Genomic DNA, 18,687 nt, shown 5'->3' on the forward strand with positions numbered 1-18,687 from the left:
AGCGATCCTCTTACCTTGCCTTTCAAATTGCTGGGAATATAAGCATGAGCCACTGCATCTGGCCTTTGTGACACAATTCTGTTTTTGTTTTGTTTTGTTTTTGAGATGGAGTCTTGCTCTGTCACCCAGTCTGGAGTGCGGTGGCATGATCTTGGCTCACTGCAAGCTCTGCCTCCTGGGTTCACGCCATTCTCCTGCCTCAGCCTCCCGAGTAGCTGGGACTACAGGCACCCGCCACCATGCCCGGCTAATTTTTTGTATTTTTAGTAGAGACAGGGTTTCACTGTGTTAGCCAGCATGGTCTCAGTCTCCTGACCTCGTGATCTGCCCGCCTCGGCCTCTCAAAGTGCTAGGATTACAGGTGTGAGCCACCGCGCCCGGCCTGTGTGATGCAATTCTGATGTCAACTCCCTGATGTTACCTCCAACGCCACAGGTTAAGGCCACCAGCCCCGACTAGGCTGCCCTCGCTTTAGACACAGCTGCAGGCTTGGGTGTCCTCAGACCACATGTACTTCTCACCAACTGGCTGCAAATTTGGAGGTTCCCACCGTGTCCTCAAGTTTAATAATTCACTAAAACAACTCACAGAACTTAGAAAAGCATGATACTTTCTTTCTCTCTCTTTTTTTTTTTTTTTTTTTGAGACGGAGTCTTGCTCTGTCGCCCAGGCTGGAGGACAGTGGCCACCACGCTTGGCTAACTTTAGTATTTGTATTAGAGATGGGGTTTCACCATGTTGGCCAGGCTGGTCTTGAACTCCTGACCTCAGGTGATCCGCCCACCTTGGCATCCCAAAGTGCTGGGATTATAGGCATAGCCACCATGCCCGGTTGACTTCTAGAGTTTCAATAACAGAGATGTGGTTCAAGAAGAAAAGGGAGACATGTTTTGTAGATGGCAGGAGCTTCATGAAAAGAAGCCAATGAAGGGCAAGGATGTGTAGCGGTCTACCTATGGGAAACCAGCCAGGAGCCTCCCCGCAGGGACTTCAGCACAGACGGCTGGGAAAATCTGCATTAACCTGAGCTCTGGACCTAAGAGAGGACAAGGCCTTGACTGTTTCTACAGACTCACAAGACGCAATCTCTGCGGTCCACGCCCGTGGTGTGATCTGGGAAACAGGGGGCCTTCTAAATGCCAACAACAAGGAAATCAAATGTGCAACAAACAGAAATACTGGCATTGATGTGGGCCATGGAGACACCTAAACAGATGACTGCAGTCCACTGCCAAGGTCATCAAAGGGGTGACTCTGGTGTGATCTTGGCTCACTGCAACCTCCGCCTCCTGGGTTCAAGTGATTCTCCTGCCTCAGTCTCCCAAGTAGCTGGGATTATAGGTATGTATCACCACGCCCAGCTAATTTTTGTATTTTTAGTAGAGATAGGGTTTCACCATGTTGGCCAGGCTGGTCTTGCACCCCTGACCTCAAGTGATCCGCCCGCCTCAGCCTCGCAAAGTGCTGGGATTACAGGCATGAGCCACCACGCCTGGCCTTTTTTTTTAAAGCTTTTTTGTAAGTCAGCTAGCAAGAACACAGGAAGAAATACTCAGATCTCCCTTACACAGCTGGGGGCTATGTCAGGTTTTATAAGCATAGGCTAATGAGGTGTGATTTGATTGGATCTTGCAATAAAGTAATGCTGGGAGGTGTGATCTGACTGGATCCTGCCATGGGGTGACACCAAAACTCAATCTGATTGGATCTTGGCTCCTGCCTTGGGGTGTCCGGTTCTTAAATCAGTCCCAGCTCTTCAGGCCGAGCTCTATGGTTCCACTCCGTGGTGGCGCTTGGTTAACCTGGGCATGCGCAGGGTACATGACCTTCAACCTGCGGGTCCATGGCACTTGAAAAACAACTGACAACCTCATTACATAAAAGTTGAACTGAGCCGGGTGCGGTGACTCACGCCTCTAATCCCAGCACTTTGGGAGGCCAAGGCAGGTGGAGGTCAGGAGTTCAAGACCAGCCTGGCCAAAATGGTGAAACCCCATCTCTACTAAAAATATAAATATAAGCCAGGTGTGGCGGTGCACCCTTGTAATCCCAGCTATCTGGAGGTTCAGGCAGCAGAATCACTTGAACCTAGGAGGTGGAGGTTGCAGTGAGCTGAGCTCGTGCCATTGCACTCCAGCCTGGGTGACAAGAGCAAAACTCCGTCAAAAAAAAAAAAAAAAAGTTGACCTAGATTTGGTCTGATGCAGTTACAGATCTACAAACCGTGCCCCCACCCTCCTGCCAGCACCTTCTACTCCTCATTCTTGAGGGATTAGGGATGGAGGTCATGCTTCTGCATCGACTTCATGCTGCCCAGGGGCACTGGGTCCCCTGAAATGAGAGGAATGAAACTCTTGGGCTTCTGAGTTCAAATGAGTTCTGGGGTCACCCGCGGTAGCTTGAAAGGCTGGTATTGTTGTAACACAAGCTGAAGGTGGCAGTGTTGGAGCCTGGAGGACAAACAGCTCACCATCCATTTAAATAAATAGGACCAAAAAGTAACAGAACAGTGGCCACGAGGGGCCCCAACAGAGGAAGAAACCAGGTGAGGTGTGGTATAGTGGACTTGACTGCCTTCTAAATCTCAGTGGTTGGCCGGGTGTGGTGGCTCATGCCTGTAATTCCAGCAAAAGAAAATCCGAGGCAGGGTGATCACGAGGTCAGGAGTTCAAGACCAGCCTGACAAACATGGTGAAGCCCTGTCTCTACTAAAAATACAAAAATTAGTTAGGTATGGTGGCATGTGCTGTAGTCCCAGCTACTTGGGAGGCTGAGGCAGGAGAATCGCTCGAACTCAGGAGGCGGAGTTTGCAGTGAGTCGAGATTGTGCCACTGCACTGCAGCGTAGGTAACAGAGCGGACTCCATCTCAGTCAATCAATCAGTCTCAGTGGTTGAACTACCCTTGGCATGGTTCAGCTCTGTATCTGCACCCAAATCTCATGTCAAATTGCAATTTCCAGTGTTGTGGAAGGGACCTGGTGGGAGGTGATTGGCTCATGGGGGCCGACTTCCCCCTTGTTGTTCCCGTGATAGTGAGTGAGCGCTCGTGGGATCTGGTTATTTAAAAGCGTGCAGCATCTCCCACTTCACTCTCTCTGTCTCTCCTGCTCCAACATGGCCAGACGTGCCTGCTTCCCCTTCGCCTTCTGCCATGATTGTCAGTTTCCTGAGGCCTCCCCAGCCATGCTTCCTGTACAGCCTGCAGAACTGTGAGTCAATTAAACCTCTTTTCTTCATAAATTACCCAGTTTCTGGTAGTTCTTTATAGCAGTGTGAAAACAGACTACTGGACCCTTCTGGTTGAAGGAATGCAGCCATTCTGCCTGTTTGACTATGTCCTTTCTATTCATCTCTATTTCCCGGGAGGTGTTTATCCAAGTGCAATAGGAGGTATTGGTGACCGCACAGTCCCCTCAGTGTTCTGCTAGTAAATAGTTGAAGGTTGATCATTGATCTCCTGCATTTTCAGTCTGGCATGGCAAAGCCCCCGTGTAACTGGTAAAGGTATCAGTAAGCACCAGGAGGTATCTAAATCCACCAGGAGCCATAGGCATCACGTTGACGTCCATTTACCAGTCTTCCCTGGCAAGATTCTTCTGAATTGTACTGCCTTGGCCAAAAGGGGTATGGGAGGGGCTGGGCGCAGTGGCTCACGCCTGTAATCCCAACATTTTGGGAGACCAATTCAGGTGGATCATTAGAGGTCAGGGGTTCAAGACCATCCTGGCCAACATGGTGACATCCCATCTCTACTAGAAATACAATAAGTTAGCTGGGTTTGGTGTTGGGTGCCTGTAATCCCAGCTACTCGAGAGGCTGAGGCAGGATAATCGCTTGAACCTGGGAGGAGGAGGTGGCAGTGAGCTGAGATCGTGCCATTGCACTCCAGTGTGGGCAATAAGAGCGAAACGTCATCTCGAAAAATAAAAAAAGAAGTCTGGGCGTGATGGCTCACACCTGTAATCCCAGCACTTTGGGAGGCCAAGACGGGTGGATCATGAGGTCAGGAGTTCAAGACCAGCCTGGCCTAGATGGTGAAACCCTGTCTCTACTAAAAACACAAATATTAGCTGGGCATGGTGGCATGCACCTGTAATCTCAGCTACTCAGAAGTCTGATGCAGGAGAATTGCTAAAACCCAGGAGGGAGAGGTTGCAGTGAGCCAAGATCACACCACTGCACTCCAGCCTGGGCAACAGAATGAGAAGACTCCGTCTAAATAAAGAACAGTTAAAATTAGCACCAAATGCTTTACAATTAAAAAATGTTTTTAGCTGCATATATTTAACTTCTTTGATTGTAAAAAATACACATACCAAATGGAAAGGCACAAAGAAGAGAGCAAAAAGTGCATGAGATCTCACATCCAAGGATAACCGCTGAGAACATGAAGGTACTGACTCTTCCAGCCTTTATACTATACACATTTAGGCCATTGTTTTGTTTTTATAAAACTGTAATCATATAATACAGTTTTACAATCTGCTTTTTAAACACAACAATTACATAACATTTAGCTGTTTCATTTGCATTCAGATTCATAAGGGTTCCAGTACTTCATTTATCAGAAAACCAAGAGAAATAGTCTCATTGAAATATAAGTACATAAGGCCAGGCATGGTGGCTCACGCCTGTAATCCCAGCACTTTGAGAGGCTGAGGTGGGCGGATCACCTGAGGTCAGGAATTCGAGACCAGCCTGGCCAGCCTGGACAACATGGTGAAACCCCGTCTCTGCTAAAAATACAAAAATGAGCCGGGCGTGGTGGTGAGTGCCTGTAATCCCAGCTATTCAGAAGGTTGAGGCAGGTGAATCGCTTGAACTCGGGAGGTGGAGGTTGCAGTGAATCGAGATTGCGCCACTGCACTCCAGCCAGGGCGCCAAAGTGAGACTGCATCTCAAAAAAAAAAGATAAAAATAAAAAATATATATGTATTATATATTTTTCCAGACAGGGTCTTACTCTGTCTCCCAGTCTGAAATACAGTGGCGCCATCATAGCTCACTGCAGCCTCAAGTTCCCGGGCTCAAGTGATCCTCCCACTTCAGCTTCCCAAGTAGCTGGAAATACAGGTGCATGCCACCATGCCCAGTCAATTTTTTTTTAATTTTTCATAGATACAGAGTTTCACTGTGTTGCCCAGTCCTAATAAACACTATGTGATGAAAAGAAAAAAGTAAATCACCCTAAAGTTAAGTCTTTAATGTTAAGTCTTTAACGAGAAATGCAAATAAAGCATTTCTCAATAGATTATGGGAAGAGAATCAGCTGAAGAATAAACATCTTTAGTAAAGCTTTTGCTCATGTGCATTAACCAATACTCTTGAAAACCAGGATTAATTTACTGTACCTTCTTAATATTCCTTTGAAATTCCTTATGGCGCACAGGTAGCGTAGAAAATAACTGCTTCATGCTGACTGTGGTCCCTCTGGGGTGGGGGTAGGGGGTTTTCTGGATGATTTTCCCATTGTGATCAAACACCAGTCAAGTCCCAACCTTCGCCGATGCATGGCAGGTAGAAATGGTGACATCGCTGTGAGAGAACACCAGGCATGGTGTGTTCAGTGAGAGACCTGCGATGTTGGGCACTGACTATGCTTTTCTTCACTTGCTTTTCTCTCAAAACTTTCTTAAAAAGCTGATGATTCCTCTGAGATAACCAAGATCTAAACGGTTGAGGAGTCATCATAAAATCTAAGGTTTGGCATCTAAAAGACAGTGAGACAGAGGGCACTAAACATGCTTTGCTTTGGTTAGAGCTTTGATTTCATTTTTCAGGTTGAACTGCAAAACCATAAATGATCTCAAGATTCATTTATTCACAAATAGAGATTTGTTTTGTTATTACTCTTCAAATAAAATTTTTTTAAAGAATTTTTTAAAGAATTTAAAAAAATATTTTTCAAATATTTAAAGAATCCAAAAGATATAATTAAAATGTATATGTAAGGCAGGGTGCGGTGGCTCATGCCTGTAATTCCAGCACTTTGGGAGGCCGAGGAGGGCAGATCACTTGAGGCCTGGAGTTCCAGACCAGCCTGGGCAACATGGCAAAACCCCATCTCTACTAAAAATTCAAAAATTAGCCAGGAGTGGTGGTGCACGCTTAGTCCCAGCTCTTCAGGAGGCTGAGGCACAAGAATCACTTGAACCTGGGAGGCAGAGATTGCAGTGAGCTGAGACTGTGCCACTGCACTCCAGCCTGGGTGACAGAGTGAGACTCTGTCTAAAAATACGTATACATATACACATATATATGTGTATATATATATATATATTTACATATAATTATAAAGATTTAGTATCTGTGCTATAATTAAATAGTGCTTTGGTGAAATGTTTCCCTAAAATTTGATGATGAAAACCAATGGTAACTATCATTTATTATCTATATGTTATGTTAAAATTGAGAAGTTACTGTTTTAATAAGGGTAACCATTTTTTTTTAACAATACTATTTGCTTCATTTCATTCATTTATTTCTCACATTTCAGAAGTACTAGGACTTAGATTGGCAGTGAGACAAAACAGAATTCAGAAGCTAGAAGTTGAGATACTGAGATAGAAAATTGTAAATAATAACGATTCCAATTAATTTTCAGAGAGGTTTTTCTAAGGGGTCAAATGAATGGATAAAAATATTGTATCACCTCAGTGCACACAGCGAGCTCAGAGCTTCCCCCTGAAAGCCGAAAGTTTCAACCTCAGTTAGGTCAGCAAACTCTTGAATCTTAGATGTGTGATGTTTCAGAGCTGAAAGAGACTGTAAAGTAAAGATTAAGATACCACAAGTGCTATAACAACGGATATACATGATATCTAGTAACTGGCTTAAAAAACTGTTTTTGCGTTTCCCAAGACAGTGTTACTCAAAATTCTGAGACATGTGGCCCAATTATTTTATAATAGGATTAGAAAAAGTCAACTTACTTAAGCCTTCAAAGTTTTCTTCTTCTACCCCAAATCCATTGTCTGAAACTTCAATGAGATCCACTCCATAGTCCTTAACTTTAGATCTAGAAAGTTTAAATATTTACATATTTATTAAAAATGGACCCATGCTAGAATGGTGTGATCCCGTGGGGTGGAGCTTGCAGTGAGCCGAGATCCCGCCACTGCACTCCAGCCTGGGAGACAGTGAGACTCCATCTCAACAAAAAAAAAAAAAAAAAAAAAGGACCCATGCTATAAGTTTTTATATTGATATTATTTATAACATATGCAAATTGAAGAGTCATAACTATACCTTTAGTTAAACGTACTAGTGTCATTTTGTATATTTCATTTTTATAAAGTCCTTTCTGGCCATTTACTAGCCCAGATTAAATAGTTTAGCTTTTTCTTTCTTTCCTCTTTTTTTTTGTCCCTAGGCTAGTCAAGTGATGCAGTTGGAGTGGAGAAGGAACAAAAAAATCTGTAACTGGTTGTGATCAATTAGTGGTTAACACCGTTGCACTTTGACCAGACTTTTCTTTTGAAAGAAATAATTTTAACATACCCAGTAAGGAGAAAGGGGGCCAGGCGCGGTGGTTCATGCCTGTAATCCCAGCACTTTGGGAGGCCAAAGTGAGCGGATCACCTGAGGTCAGGAGTTCCAGACCAGCCTGACCAACGTGGAGAAACCCTGTCTCCACCAAAAATACAAAATTAGCCAGGTGTGGTGGTGCATGTCTGTAATCCCAGCTACTGGTAAGGCTGAGGCAGAATTGCTTGAACCCGGGAGGTGGAGGTTGCGGTGAGCCGAGATCGTGCCATGGCACTATAGCCTGGGCAACAAGAGCGAAAACTCCATCTCAAAAAAAAAAAAAAGACAACTGGTTCTGGAATCAGACTTCCTGGATCCTATTTTATTAGCTTTATAATCTCAAAAAAAGGAAATTTCCTGTTCCTTAATTTCTTCATCTATAAAATGGAGATAATAAGTTCTATCTCATAAAGTTACTTGGCTGATTCATAATTTTTTAGGTTTTCTTATTTTATTTTGTTATTTTCTTTTTCTTTTCTTTTTTTTTTTTTGAGATGGAGTTTTGCTCTTGTCACCCAGGCTGGAATGCAGTGGCACCATCTGAGCTTGGCTCACTACAACCTCCACGTCCCAGGTTCAAGAAATTCTCCTCCCTCAGCCTCCTGCACCACCACATCTGGCTAATTTTTGTATTTTTAGTAGAGACAGGGTTTTACCATGTTGGTTAGGCTGGTCTTGAACTCCTGACCTCAAATGATCAGCCCCGCTCTGCCTCCCAAAGTGCTGGGATTATAGATGTGAGCCACTACTCCAGGCCTATTTCATTTTATTTTATTAGACGGAGTCTTGCTCTGTCCCCAGGCTGGTGTGCAGTGGCACGATCTCGGCTCACTGCAACCTCCGCCTCCCGGGTTCAAGCAATTCTCATGCCTCAGCCTCCCAAGTAGCTGGGATTACAGGCTTCTGCCACCAGGTCCGGCTAATTTTTATATTTTTAGTAGAGATAGAGTTTCACCATTTTGGACAGGCTGGTCTCAAACTGCTGACCTCAGGTATCTACCCGCCTTGGCCTCCCAAAGTGCTGGGATTACAGGTGTGAGCCACCACACCCGGCCTACTTTATGTTTTTAGTAGAGACGAGGTCTTACCATGTTGGCCAGGTTGGTCTTGAACTCTTGGCCTCAAGCAATCCCCCCACCTCGGCCTCTCAAAGGGCTAGTATTACAGGCGTGAAACACCATGCCCAGCTATTCTGCAAATTAAATGAGATATTTCTGTGCAATTCTTAGCATAACACCTGCCTTGCACACCATAAGAACACAATAAAAGCTGTTATTATTATTACTACCTAGCTAAGCACTAGGCACATAATAGGTGCTAACTTTAACTTAAAAATAATCATTTATTACTACATCAACACTTGATAGTCTTATTTCAATAACAAATGTTTCTTGACTACAACAACATACACTGATCATTTCTCGTGGCTTAAAACTCTCCCAGACTTACCAATATTAGTGGCACCAGCATCCAGACTGTTTTCTACTAACTCCTTCACCGCAGTGCTTAGACTCAGTACCACCGGCCCAGAGCAAATCTGATGGACCGACTTCCGATCAATAGGTTTGATGGCCTTAGCAGGTTCTGTACTAAAGAAATGTTACAAGAAACAAAGCAAGTATTCAGCTATATATTTTCATCCTGATTTTAAGTGTGGGAAATGACTCAACACTGTAAATAGTTTATGGGGCTAATCTATTCATTTATTATATTAACAAATACATTTATTATATCCAGAAATAGAAATACTGTTTTACAATCTATTCATTTATTATATTAACAAATACATTTATTATATCCAGAAATAGAAACACTGTTTTACAATCCTTAAATATGTCCCCAAAATACTTCTGGATAGATACTTCAAATTCAACAGATCCTTACTATCTAATTATACTAGGATCCACATGGAGAAAACACACATTTTGTCTCTCAAATTACCAAAATCTTTGGCAACAATGGTGTCTTCTTTCTTGAAAACTGAAAGCATGGCCTGGTGGGGTGGCTCATGCCTGTAATCCCAGCACTTTGGGAGGCAGAGGCAGGCAGATCACTTGAGGTCAGGAGTTGGAGACCATCCTGGCCAACATGATCAAACCCTGTCTCTACTAAAAATACAAAAAATTAGGCAGGCATCATGGTGGGCGCCTATAAACCCAGCTACTCGGGAGGCTGAGGCAGGAGAATCACTTAAACCCGGAAGGTGGAGGTTGCAGTGAGCTCAGATTGCAGCATTGCACCCCAGCCTGGGCAACGAGCAAAAAAAAAAAAAAAAAAAAAGTGAAAGCAACATAATTTCCCACATAATTAGAAAAACCAACAGTATACTGGAAAATACACAATGTTTAAGTCAAAATCATCTCAGAAATTGGGTACCAGTTACATAACTATTCCTTATACACAGTTGCCTTTGATACCCTACTCCAAATTGAAGCTGCCAGCTGCTGTCTTAGCAAAGACCCTCAAAGTTCTTGCTGTACTAGCTTTAAGAGTTTTATAACGGTTTTATCTCCCCTTATTCCCTGCTCCAAGCCATCCTCCACTCTATCACCAGAGCTATTTTTGAAATCACAAATCTGGTCAAATAATTTTTCTGCTTAAAAATTTACTAGTGCCCCACTTCCTGCTATATGAAATTGAAAATCTAGTCATCACTGGGCCCAAAACTACCTTCTTTTCAGAATCTCTCTAATCCTTTCCCTTCATCAAGTCCCCTACAGCATCATCATCATTATTATTTATTATGATTATTATTATTTGAGAGTACTCACCCTGTCGCCCAGGCTAGCGTGCAATGGCATGATCTCACCTCACTGCAGGCTCCGCCTGCCAGGTTCAAGCGATTCTCCTGTCTCAGCCTCCCAAGTAGCTGGGATTACAGGCACCCAGCATCACACCCGGCTAATTTTTGTGTTTTTAGTAGAGATGGGGTTTCACCATGTTGGGCAGGCTTGTCTTGAACTCCTGACCTCAGGTGATCTGCCCACCTCGGCCTCCCAAAGCGCTAGGATTACAGGTGTGAGCCGCCGCAACCGGCCGTGTCCTATATTGCAGCACAGTGAACAATTGTTTCCTGAACATCACAAGCTCTTTTAGACACTACACTGTATAAGCAGGTCTCTGTCTAAACCGCTCTCCTCTTCCTCCTCTTCCCCACCAATGTCTGCTCATCCAAAGAATGTATCCCGTGTGTTCATTAACTTAGCAATTTCCAGTAAACAGTTTAATTGATAACTTGTTAAGAGAAGGCAGGAAACCTCCATGAAAGAGAAATCATTGGGTATTTCCTACAGCATTTAACACATCGTAGGCCTTCAATAAACCCTTGTGAAATAAACAAACCTCTTTACTCTTCATTCTACCTTGCTAAGAATCTCACCGAAGTCTGTCTACCACGTGAAACTGCAGATGACCTCACAGAAAATTGAAAGAAGTATCTCTAAAAATAAGTTTATTTGGCAACACACTATAGACTACAGTCCACTTCTGATTTTTTTTTTTTTTTTTGAGACGGAGTCTTGCTGTGTCACCCAGGCCTGACTGCAGTGGCACGATCTTAGCTCACTGCAGCCTCCGCCTCCTGGGTTCCAGCGATTCTCCTGCCTCAGCCTCCCAAGTAGCTGGGATTACAGCCGCCCGCCACCATGCCCAGTTAATTTTTGTATTTTTAGTAGAAACAGGATTTCACCCTGTTGGCCAGGCTAGGCATGAACTCCTGACCTCATGATCCACCCGCCTTGGCCTCCCAAAGTGCTGGGATTATAGGTGTGAGCCACCGCGCCCGGCCCACTTCAGATATTTATTTTCAGAAGGGAGCGCATTTAGATACAGACCAAAAATATGTTTAAATGTCTCAATACATTTAAATGTAGTTACTTAAATATATCTAATATATTTAAATGCAGAGAGCAAATCTGCGTTTACAAATCTGACACGGAATGCAACTGTGCTAGCCAAGATTCGGTGTAGCTTACCAGCTAGAAATCACATACCCTAACAGGTAGAAATGCATTGCATTTTGTAAAACTGCGCAGCTATGCAAATTAGGATGTGTCTGGACGCTCTACCTTCCCCAAAATAACCTCCATTTTTTAAAAAGGCCAGGCACAGTGCATCACGCCTGTAATTCCAGCACCTTGGGGGGCCGAGGCGGGCGGATTGCTTGAGCTCAGGAGTTCGAGATCAGCCTGGGCAACATAGCGAAATCCCCGTCTCTACAAAAATAAAAAATTAAAAATTAAATAATATAAAAATAAAAATAAAATGGGAGAGACAACAGGTAGAAAGGAAATGCATTCAGTCTATGGGGATTTCACGCTCCGGCTTCAAGTCCACTGCCCTGTGATGGGATGTGGGCAGGGCCTGTCTGGGACAGGCCGAACCCAACTCCTTACAGGGCCGAATCCTTTGCCCGCAGCCCAGGACCCCGAAGGAGCTTGCCTCGGCCTCAAGGCACACCCAAGGGGCACCGGATCGCTGGGGCGCTGAGGACGCCGCTCGGGGACCTCCACGCGGCGGCCTCGCCACGCCCCTGGGCCATGTTCTCCCCATTTCCAGGGAGGTTGGAACGCCGTGGTTCTCAAGGAGGGCGCGCAAGAGTGGAGACCGCGAGTCCAGCTCACCTCGAGCTCTCAGCTGGCTCCATGGACTCAACACCCGATCCGCCTCCGAGCCTGGGAAACTTCCCCTTCCCAGACTCCCACAGGCGCCCCGCCTCCCGAGCTCCCATTGGCTGCTTTTGACGTTTTGCTCCATCCTTTCCGGGCGGGGTGAAAAAAATACTTCCCGTCGCTCCTTTTCGCCTATTGGCTCTGTCAAACGTCGAGTCCGTGACGTCAAAGAGCATGGGCCAATCAGAGCACACCGGACTGCGTTTTCTCCGAACCACCGCAGCAGGGTTAGAAGGGAGATGGCCGCCCTCAGTTGTGGTCTTCGACGGCTTCCGAGCATTGGTGTCTGGCACGCACTTGCTTTGGTTCCGCCATGTCGATGGACCAGGTAAAGCCTTATCACGGGCGCCGCGCGCTTCTCCGTCTGGAACTTCCCACCTGCATGTACCGGCTCCCCAACGTGCAATGCGGGAGTAGCGGCCCAGCGCCCTGCGTTGGCCACGTGCGGGTAGGAGCGCGGCCCCCCCCCCCCCGCCCAGTGCGCACGCGCGGCGGCCCGCTGTTGGCCCGAGTCCCCCCGGGCCTGAAGGAATGTGTCCCACCCAGTTCGCGGTCCCACCCAGGCATCTGTGCCCGCCGGCCAGGGACTCACCCAAACCTTTATGTTTTAAAAGATTTACTTAGGCTGGCGCCATGGCTCACACCTGTAATCCCAGCACTTTGGGAGGCCCAAGCAGGCGGGTCACCTGAGGTCAGGAGTTGGAGACCAGCCTGGCCAACATGTTGAAACCTCGTCTCTATTAAAAATACAAAATTTACAAAAATAAAAATACAAAATAAAAATACAAAAATACAAAAATTAGCCGGGCGTGTGGCGGGCGCCTGTAATCACAGCCACTCGGGAGGCTGAGGCAGGAGAATCGTGTGAACCCTGGAGGCGGAGTTTGCAGTGAGCTGAGATCGAGCCATTGCACTGGAGCCTGGGAAACAAGAGTGAAACTGTGTCTCAAAAAACCAAAAATATTTTTTATATATGTAATATATAAAATATATATAATATATGATATCATATCTCATATATGATATCACATATATGATATGATATATCGCATATATATGATATGATATCATATATAATGTCATATGACATATATAATGTCATATATGATATATAATGTCATATATGATATATATAATGTCATATATGATATATATATGATATCATGTCATCAATCATATCATATCATATATATGATATATATATACACATCTTTCCTGGTCGGGCGCAGTGGTTCACGTCTGGAATCTTAGCGCTTTGGGAGACCGAGGCGGGAGGATTGCTTGAATTGCTTCAGCCCTGAGAGTTTGAGACCAGCCTGAGCAACATAGTGAGACCCTTGTCTGTAGTTTTTTTTTTTTTTTTTTTGAGTTGGAGTCTAGCTCTGTCACCCAGGCTGGAATGCAGTGGCCTGATCTCGGCTCACTGCAAGCTCCGCCTCCCAGGTTCACGCCATTCTCCTGCCTCAGCCTCCCGAGTAGCTGGGACTGCAGGTGCCCGCCACCACGCCCGGCTAATTTTTTTTTTGTATTTTTAGTAGAGACCGGGTTTCACCGCCTTAGCCATGTTGGGCTCGCTCTCCTGACCTTGTGAGCCGCCCGCCTCGGCCTCCCAAAGTGCTGGGATTACAGTCGTGAGCCACTGGGTCCGGTCGCCTTGTCTCTATTTTTTAAATATTTTAATTAAAATAAAAATCTATCCATATTTTTTCTTTTTTTTTTTTTTTTTTGCATATGGCTGCTTAAACATGTTCAGAGATTGTACCCTCTGAAAAGTGAATAGCACATAAATGCTCATTTTGAGGAATTACAAAGTGAACCCTAGGGTCACCACCTCCCAGGTTGACACACGATGTCACTGCTCCATTCTTTCCACTTAAACCTTCCCCCCCAACCCCCCCGCAGGTCCTGATTTTTATGATAATTATGTCCTGCTTGTGTCTATTATTTTGTTAACACAGTATCCCTAAACAATACAGTGTGGGTTTTTGTTTGTTTTTTTTTTGTTTTTTTCAGACAGTCTCACTCTGTCATCCAGGCTGGAGTGCAGTGGTGTGACCTCGGCTCCCTGCAACCTCTGCCTCCCGGGTTCAAGCAGTTCTCCCGCCTCAGCCTCCTGAGTAGCTGAGATTACAGGCGCCGTCCACTGCACCCGGCTAATGTTTTTATTTTTTGTAGAGACGGGGTTTCACCATGTTGGCCAGGCTGGTCTCAAACTCCTGACCTCAAGCGATCTGCCCGCCTGGACCTCCCAAAGTGCTGGGATTACAAATATGAGCCACTGGTGCCCAGCCCTGGCTTCTTTTTTGTAGACATTATTTTAGAAGTCATTTTATTGTGAGTAACAACAGAGGTATTCATTTTCTCTGTAGTATGCTGTTCCATTGCATAACTCTCCCGCATATATTTATCCATCCTACTTGCTCAGGGACACTGGATTGTTTTCCATTTTAACCTGCTATGAACAATTCTGCAGTGAATATTCTTTTTTTTTTTTTTGGAGACGGAGTCTCGCTCTGTTGCCCAGTTTGGAGTACAGTGGCGCGATCTCGGCTCACTGCAACCTCCACTTCCTGGGTTCACGCCATTCTCCTGCCTCAGCCTCCTGAGTAGCTGGGACTGCAGGTACCCGCCACCATGCCCGGCTAACTTTTTGTATTTGTAGTAGAGATGGGGTTTCACCGTGTTAGCCAGGATGGTCTCGATCCACTAACCTCGTGATCCGCCCACCTCGGCCTCCCAAAGTGCTGGGATTACAGGCATGAGCCACTGTGCCCGGTCTCTGCAGTGAATACTCTTATACAGAGGAGCAGGCATGGGGTATGTACTAACGAATGGGACTGCTGGCTCAGTGGCTCGCCTGGCTTTCCACTCTAGTAAATTGTTTTCCTAGGTTGTTAGACTGGTTGGTGCACTCTCTTCCCACTCCCCAGCGAGGTAGAATTCCTGATGTTTGCATCCTGCCTAAAGCTGGTGGGTGTAGCCTGGTATCCTAGGGTAGTGTTAGTTTGGATTTCTCCAGACTTCTCTAAGTTGAGGACCTTTTCATATTCACTGGCCGCTGTGATTGCTCTTTTGTAATGTACCTGCTCAAGTCTTTCACTCTTTTCTCATTGCAGACGTACATCCTGGGTTTCCAGCAGGAGAAACAGGCTTGTCGATTCTGACACAAGATGGGTGAATCGGTAACTTTTCTGGTGTGTTTTCCCACTGCTTGTTATCCTTCTGTTTTCTTTAATGGCTTTCTGCCTGGATCCAGAGGGACGGACTTTCTTTTGAAACCCAGTAACACCACTGTTATTTCAGTCCAGAGCTAAGACAGAAATAGCAGACATGGTTCAATGGTCCCTGCACCTAGAGAGTGCCGTGGAAACAGGGCCCAGTCACCCTCCAACTGCACAGTCCCATGAAACCAGAAAGACAACCCAGGTTGGAGGATGTCACCTTTCATTTAAGACCAAGTTTTGCAGGGTCTTTTTAATTCGTTTTTAAGTGTGCTGCCTAACTTCCTTTGGGCTTTTATTTGTGAACTTATAACTTAGAGGACACATAATCTCACTCTTCTAGCAATTTCTCTGGGAGATGATAACAGTGTGGACAGATGAATAATTAGCAATAAAACATCTTGGCCAGGCGTGGTGGCTCCCGTCTGTAATCCCAGCACTTTGGGAGACCAAGGCAGGAGGACCACTTGAACCTAGGAGTTCAAAACCAATCTTGGCAACATGGTGAAACCCCATTTTTACAAAAAATACAAAACTTAGCCAGGTGTTGTAGCATGTGCCTGTAGTCCCAGCTATTCAGGAGGCTGAGGTGGGAGCATCACTTGAGCCCCGGAGGTCAGGGCTGCATTGAGCTGTGATCGTGCCACTGCACTCCAGCATGGGCAACAGAGTGAAACCCTGTGTCAAAAAAAAAAAAAAAAAGCAATCAAGCATCTCCAGGGTAAATGAGAGCAACATGAAGAATAAGCTGCTTATAAATACATATAAATTAAAACAAATTGATAAAAACAATATACCACATCATAATCTAATCTCAGCAAGGAAAACAACAGCCCGACATTAGAAGGCACCAATGACATAAAACAGATCTTGAACATTTTGGTATTACTCAGATCATGAAGGAATAGCTCAAGTTGCACTCAGGCTTAAAAATCACAAGCCACGTTACACATATAGTACTTCAGACATTCTTTATTCCTGACTGAGTTTTTTTTGTTTTTGAGATGGAGTCTCACTCTGTCGACGAGGCTGGAATGTAGTGTCATGATCTCGGCTCACTGCAGCCGCCGTCTCCCGGGTTCAAGCAATTCTCCTGCCTCAGCCTCCCCAGTAGCTGGGATTACAGGTGCCCACCACCACGGCCAGCCAATTTTTTGTATTTTTAGTAGAGACGGGGTTTCACCATGTTGGCCAGGCTGGTCTCGAACTCCTGACCTCAAGTCATCTGCCTGCCTTGGCCTCCCAAAGTGCTGAGATTGCAGGCGTGAGCCACTGCGCCTGGCCCTTACTGATCTTTGAATCCAGTAGGTGCATTTTTGGCCCTATTGGAGCAGACAATCTACTGCCATTTGTGGAAATTAGCAAGCTTGTACACAAACAGTGTACAAATACAGGCTGGTTAAGAGAGGTTGGAAATATGACTCAGGACTAATCATTAAGTAACAGAATATTACACAGGTAGTAGCCTTCCCTGTCACACACCTTGCTTTCAAATTTATTTTCAGTCAGCACCTAGTTTTTTTTTGTTTTTGAGATGGAGTCACCCTGTCGTTCAGGCTAGAGTACAGTGGTGCGATCTCGGCTCACTGCACCCTCCCCCTCCTGGGTCCAAGTGATTCTCCTGCTTCAGCCTCCTGAGTAGCTGGGATTACAGGTGTCCACCACCAAGCCCAGCTAATTTTTGTGTTTCAGTAGAGATGGAGTTTCATCGTGTTGTCGTCTCGAACTTCTGACCTCAAGTGATCCACCCACCTTGCCCTTCCAAAGTGCTGAGATTACAGGTGTGAGCCACCGTGCCCAGCCAGCACCCAATAATTTAATTGGCATACTGAACTCTGTTCCACCCGGAAGTCAGTGGACTTCACATTTCTCTGCTGTTTGATCTTAAATAAGAGCAACAGACTAGGAGAGGTGAGAAAGTGCTGATTAAGCCCGGGGGTAAACAGGAGTTAAGCAAACAAGAGAAGAGGGAAGAGTGATTCGGATAGAGGGAACAGCACATGTGAAGATCCTGTGTTTGGAGCCAGCGTGGTGTTTTAGGAACTCCTAGGACAGTGTAGCTAGAGTACACAGCAAAGGAGGAAATTGGGTGAGGTAATGTAGCCAGGGGCCAAATGATACAAGATGTCTGTGAGGCCATGTTAAATGTTTGACGTTTTATCCTAAGCACCTAGGAGGTTAGCAAGGGGGAGACAGTGACAATATCTGATTTTATTTTTTTGAGACGGAGTCTTGCTCTTGTCGCCCAGGCTGGAGTGCAGTGGCACGATCTCTGCTCACTGCAACGTCCGCCTCCCAAGTTCAAGCGATTCTCCTGCCTCAGCCTCCCGAGTAGCTGGGATTATAGGCACTCACACCACACGTGGATAATTTTTGTACTTTAGTAGAGATGGGGTTTCACCATGTTGGCCAGGCTGGTCTCAAACTCCTGACCTGAAGTGATTCACCTCCCTGGGCCTTCCAAAGTGCTGGGATTACAGGCATGAACCACTGCACCCGGCCTTGTTTTAAGCATTTGGGGATCAATTTCAGGGACCTATTGGACTATGGGGAAAATGAGATGGTTCTACTCCTGTATTTGAAAGTCTTTTTCCTTTTGGTTTCTTTAGTTTGTAGTTAAGGCTCTGCAGACTTGCATCCCATAATGTCTTTTATTTTTTTTTAATTTTTATTTTTTTGAGACAGAGTCTCACTCTGTCACCCAGGCTGGAGTACAGTGGTGCGATCATAGCTCACTGCAGCCTTGAACTCCTGGACTCAAGCAGTCCTCCCACCTCAGCCTCCTGAATAGCTGAATACAGGCCTGCGCTGCCACACCTGGCTAATTATTATTATTTTTTTTTGTAGAAATGGGGTCTTGCTGTATAGCCCAGGCTGGTCTTGAACTCCTGGCCTCAAGCCATCCTCCTGCCCTGGCCTCCCAAAGTGCTGGGATTATAGGCATGAGCCACGGTGCCCAGCCTTTGTCTTAGTTTTTGGTCCCCCTCACCTGATCCCAGAGTTCTAGAACCATTCCCTTGGAAAGAAAGGGACTGGTCAGGGCTTGGGATGGAGAAGTGCTGTGGTAGGAGCCCTTTCTTCTCTTTCTTTCCCCAGCTGGATCACCATACCTACCCTGCAGTCCTCGTCTTCCTGGCCCCATAGCTCCTCCTCTCCAAGCATGTCTTCCCCGCTGCAGAGAGCTGCGGGAGATACCAAGAGGGCCTTGTCTGCATCTTCTAGTTCCTCTGCCAGTCTACCCTTCGATGACAGGGACTCAAACCATAC

The 18,687-nt window shown here is 45.6% G+C and overlaps 1 protein-coding gene, 1 long non-coding RNA gene and 1 pseudogene across 2 annotated transcripts; 1 reads left to right on the top strand and 2 right to left on the bottom strand.

Annotated features, from left to right (window-relative positions):
* Nucleotides 1-5,416, bottom strand: part of LOC129040037 (putative postmeiotic segregation increased 2-like protein 1) — a 55,667-nt pseudogene extending 50,251 nt beyond the window's left edge.
* Nucleotides 1,256-3,242, top strand: LOC134739923 (uncharacterized). The gene is made up of 2 exons (XR_010127060.1): nucleotides 1,256-1,341; nucleotides 3,125-3,242. It is a non-coding gene; the product is annotated as an uncharacterized LOC134739923 (long non-coding RNA).
* Nucleotides 4,268-18,582, bottom strand: LOC129041450 (putative postmeiotic segregation increased 2-like protein 1). Its single transcript, XM_063668464.1, is given in 5 exon segments — nucleotides 4,268-5,537; nucleotides 8,979-9,118; nucleotides 12,152-12,216; nucleotides 12,219-12,722; nucleotides 18,535-18,582. Coding segments are annotated over 5 exon segments (882 nt in total). The 3' UTR covers nucleotides 4,268-5,412.
* Between the last annotated feature and the right edge of the window lie 105 nt (nucleotides 18,583-18,687).

The sequence above is a fragment of the Pongo pygmaeus genome, chromosome 6 (genome assembly GCF_028885625.2).
Source record: "Pongo pygmaeus isolate AG05252 chromosome 6, NHGRI_mPonPyg2-v2.0_pri, whole genome shotgun sequence".
In the NCBI taxonomy this organism is placed as follows: Eukaryota; Metazoa; Chordata; class Mammalia; order Primates; family Hominidae; genus Pongo; species Pongo pygmaeus.